The 4,869-nt window shown below is 42.3% G+C and overlaps 1 protein-coding gene across 1 annotated transcript in view; it reads left to right on the forward strand.

Annotated features, from left to right (window-relative positions):
- LOC112074329 (ribosome-binding protein 1) overlaps positions 1 to 4,869 on the forward strand; it is a 37,024-nt gene that overhangs the window by 4,851 nt on the left and 27,304 nt on the right. Inside the window, 7 exon segments of the mRNA XM_070440474.1 lie at positions 881 to 988; positions 2,173 to 2,233; positions 3,241 to 3,392; positions 3,789 to 3,863; positions 3,954 to 4,115; positions 4,270 to 4,348; positions 4,456 to 4,744. Coding sequence (XP_070296575.1) covers positions 905 to 988; positions 2,173 to 2,233; positions 3,241 to 3,392; positions 3,789 to 3,863; positions 3,954 to 4,115; positions 4,270 to 4,348; positions 4,456 to 4,744 — 902 coding nt within the window. The 5' untranslated portion in view covers positions 881 to 904.

A 4,869-nucleotide genomic window follows, 5' to 3' on the forward strand; every position in this document is an offset into this window, starting at 1 on the left:
TAGTATACCCAAGTTAATTGCGGTTTGTCTGTTCGGTACCGCAGTTATTGTCCCAGTTCCATTGATTTCTATACAATATCGATGTGAGTGATTTAGGCGGGAACAATTTAAAGTAGAACAATCWAATTATTTCCAGTCTTAAGTGACTGCTTGTAATCGATTGGTTGAAAYAACKGATGACTCTCGGTCGACCGAGATTATTCTTTTTCAGCCCTAGAATACAAGTGTGACGTGTGTGTGTAGGGAGTAATTATTATGTATTGGTCTTTAAAAAAAAACATCACAACTTATTGATTATGAATTTGGACATTTTAAAAGCGTTGTTATGACACTAGGACATAAATCACAAAGCCATGACAACAGGAAGCAGKAACAGTATCATTTTCWATGTATGTAAACTAAATGGTCCCTTTTAAAAAAATGATTTTTCAACAGGATTCATCAGGTAAAAACGCCTGAAATGAGCCCAAAAAACGTGCTGGGATTTCGATGATATGGAATGGTGAAAATATGTTTTTTCCCCTTGCTACTCTGTTACTGTGAACGTCTGACACTGCGTGGTCCAACAGCTAGCTCTTTGTTTTACCGTTCACTTCCTGTTGAAGGCTAACTTAGCTAGCTTGGGTTCTGATAGAGTTCCACAGTTGTGCTAAACTCACGAGGTAGAAGAAGAAGTTATATTCTTCAAGACTCAATGTGTTTATATCATTCATTGATGTCAAAATTGTTGTAGCAACTGAAGATTGACGCTTTTCCTTTATTTTTACGATGTCTGGTTTTGCAAACCAACWACCTCTCTACTAGTGTTTTAGCAACGTGTCTGTCTTGTCAAGCTGATCTCTATCAGGGCGACCTTATCTCCCTCCTCTCCTCTCCACAGTATGAGAAGTAGTGCTGCAGCAGGATGCCAGGCAAGGCAGCAGACACGTTCCAACCTGGGGACTTGGTCTTCGCCAAGATGAGGGGCTTCCCCCACTGGCCGGCCAGGGTGAGTCTGACACTCTCTCTCTCTCACACACACTGACTGTCTGCTGATGCCCTATGTAGTCCCTATGTAGTCCCTATGTAGTCCCTATGTAGTTGACAACCTTTTTTATTTGACCCTGTTTTTCTCCCTAATTGCTAGTTACGATTTTGTCTCATCACTGCAACTCCTCAAAGGGCTCAGGAGAGGAAGATGGTTGAGACAAGCCAATAGTGTCTGTGTTTCTCCTACAGACAGACAGACAGATGGTGTCTGTGTTTCTCCTACAGACGACAGATAGTGGTGCTGTGTTTCTCCTACAGACAGATAGGGTGTCTGTGTTTTCTCCTACAGACAGATAGTGTTGTGTTTCTCACAGAAAGACAGACCAGATAGGCTGTGTTTCTCCACACTAGACGATGACGAGACAGACAGATGTGGTCTGTGTTTCTCGGCTACAGACAGACAGACAGAGCAGTGTGCTGTGTTCTCTCTAGCAGACATGACAAGACGTATGGTGTCTGCTGTTTCTCCGAGCAGACAGACAGAAGGCATGGAAGTGTGCTGTGTTTCTCCTACAGACAGACAGACCGACAGATGTGGTCTTGTGTTTCTGCCCTACAGAGACAGACAGAGCAATAGGATTGTCGTCTGTGTTTCTCAGCTTACACGAACAGAGACAGGGGATGCAGAGTGTCTGTGTTATGCTCCGTTACAGCAGAATAGTGTCTCGTGTTTCTCCTAAGACAGACAGACAGACAGATATGTGTCTGTGTTTTTTCCCTACAGACGACAGACACCGGATGGTGTCTGTGTTTTCTCCTACAGACGATAGACAGATGTGTCCTGTCGTTTCTCCTACAGACAGACAGACAGATGGTGTCTGTGTTTCTCCTACAGACAGACAGACAAGATAGTGGTCTGTGTTTCTCCTACAGACAGATAGTGTCTGTGTTCTCCTACACGACAGACAGACAGATGGTTCTGGTTTCTCCTACAAGACAGACAGAAAATGGTGTCTGTGTTTCTCCTACAGACAGACAGAGTAGTGTCTGTGTTTCTCCTACAGACAGACAGCACAGATAGTGTCTGTGTTTCTCCTAAGACAGACAGACAGACGAATCGTGTCTGTGTTTCTCCTACGACAGACAGTGTCTGTGTCTTTCCTACAGACAGACAGACAGATGGTGGTCTGTGTTTCTCTACAGATCGCCCGGGGGAGATTCTCTAAGAAGAAGGTTCATGTGTTCTTCTTTGGAACTCACAGACGTAAGTAGAGGAGACTTTCCTTCCTATCTTTCTTTCAATCTTTCTTCCTATCCTTCCTTTCCTATCTTTCCTTCATCCTTCTTCCTATCCTTCTTCTATCCTTCTTCAAATCCGAGGCCAAGGTAAGGCTGATTTACTGATGGCAGCTTTTTATTCATGTTTTATTTTACTTTTATTAACAGGCAAGTCAGTTAAAAAATTTATTATTTTCATATATATAACATATAAATTTATAGGAACAAAACACACATAGGACAACGAGAGACAACACAAAACGAAGACCACAATAAAGAGAGACTAAGACACAACATAGCAAGGGAGAAACACATGAACACAAGCATGGTAGCAAACACAATAACAACAACATGGTAGCACACAAAATGGTAGCACACAAACATGGGACAAACATTATTGGGCACAGACAACACACAAAGGGAAGACGGTAGAAGACAACATATATCACGCAAAGCAGCCACAACTGTTAGTAAGAGTGTCATTGATTGAGTCTTTGAATGAAGAGATGGAGATAAAACTGTCCAGTTTGAGTTCCAGTCGCTAGCAACAGCGAACTGGAAAGACGAGCGACCCAGGGATGGGAATATTTTTTAAATAGTTGCTCCTATAACATCATTATTATTCATATTTATTATTATTATCAATATTTATTATTTACCATTATTATTATTATTACTATTTATTATCATTATTATTTATTGTTATTTATTATTATTATTACTATTTATTATAATTATTATTATTTATTGTAATTTATTATCATTGTTATTTATTATCTATTATTATGTATTGTTATTTATTATCATTATTATCATTTATTTATTTATTATTATGATTATTACATGCTAGTAGTCTCCAATTGGAAATATATAATTAGTATGTATGATTAGTTTGTACTGACTGTAAGTCGCCCTAGATAAGTGTCTGATAAATGGCCAAAATGGGAATTTGATGGTTTCTGTCATTCTGTTCTTGTTTGTGGACCGCGTCTCCTTCTTCTGTTCCCAGAGCATCCATACCGTTTGAAAATATAGTGACCTACGTAGGGAACAAGGGCAGATATGGGAAAGGAGTGCGCATTAGAGGCTTCACAGAGGGAATGTGGGAGATAGAGAACACTCCTAAAGTATGCAGCAAACAGAAGGTGAGGAGGACACTCTCTCTCTGTCTCTCTCTGTCTCTCTCTCTCTGTCTCTCTCTGTCTCTCTCTCTCTGTCTCTCTCTCTCGTCCTCTCTCTCTGTGTCCTCTCTCTCTTGTCTCTTGTCTCTCTGTCCTCTCTCTCTGCTCCTCGTCTCTCTTGCCTCTCTCTGTCCTCTGTCTCTTGTCCTTCTCTCTCTCTCTCTCTAACTCTCTCGTCTCTCTTCCACTCCTTACTAGGCTCCCTGACTCTCTCTCTGTGTCTCTTCACACAGGCACGTTCTCTCTCTCATTATCACTACACAGGACACTCTACATTGCTCTCTGACACACCTCCCTCCATGTAGTGAATTGGAATTCCTGTTGCTCTCAGCTCAGTCTCTGTTTCTCTGTCTGAAACAGGTGGGTGCTAGCGCAGCCAAAAAGGAGCAAGCAGAAAAACCTCCAGACCAGTCCAAGACACCAGCGCCGGTCAAAGTGAGTCGACTGTCCAGCTGTGATACAGACAGTAGCTATATAATAGTAGAAAATCATTCGTCTGTTTTTATTTTTTTTACTTCCTTACAGATGTCCACCTCCCCTAAACAGGCCTCAATAAAGGCCCCTAAAACACAAGCGAAGACTATCAAGAGAGTGGCAGTGACGGCCCCGGGAAACAAAAAAACATCGGCCGACGGCCAACAGAAAACTGACACGCCGGCCAACACAAGAGCTGAGAAAAGGAAAAAGGTATGGAGGGGAAAAGCACTAATGTTTCTGAACTTAACATTTATCTGTCAGATCTAGATGTATAAAGGATTTTTTAATTGCTGATGTTTATAAACGAGTTTATAAATCAATTTAAAAGACCAATAACCTCTGCTATGCTAATACGTGTCATTAGATTGGAATGCATCCTACCCAGGACGAGCCTGTCCAGGGGCAGAAGACAGCCCCGGCCGGTTCAACTGTAATCCCACCAGGTAAAGAACATCACCACTAGCTGTCAGCCATTTTGTATCAATCATATCAATGTGGTGTCATGGGACAGGGGGATTCTAAAATGGCCGTCCTGTTCTGGTCTCCACAGCCAGCAAGAAGACAAGATTGACGGAGGAGAAAAGCTCTTCCACTACAAAGAGCAAGAGAGAGAAGACCACAGAAGAGAGAAAGAAACAGGGGGAGAGTAGAGGGAGGAAGAGGAAAAAGGAGGATGAGGGAGAGAAGACAACAGAAGAGAGAAAGAAACTGGGGGAGCGTAGAGGGAGGAAGAGGAAAAAGGAGGATGAGGGAGAGAAGATAAAGGAAGTTGGTGTTGAAGAGGGAAAGATTGAAGTCAGTAAGATGAGGGAGGTGGAATGTTTAGAAACAGACAAAGAGTAATCACAAAGGAAGAGTTAAGAAGGGGAATGAAGGAGGAGGGGGGTGGGGTAGCAGTGAAGGGGAACGAAGAGGAGGGTGGGGTAGCACTGAAGGAGAACAAGCGAGGGTGGGGTAGCAGTGT

Source organism: Salvelinus sp. IW2-2015, unplaced genomic scaffold, assembly GCF_002910315.2.
Source record: "Salvelinus sp. IW2-2015 unplaced genomic scaffold, ASM291031v2 Un_scaffold2585, whole genome shotgun sequence".
NCBI lineage: Eukaryota > Metazoa > Chordata > Actinopteri > Salmoniformes > Salmonidae > Salvelinus > Salvelinus sp. IW2-2015.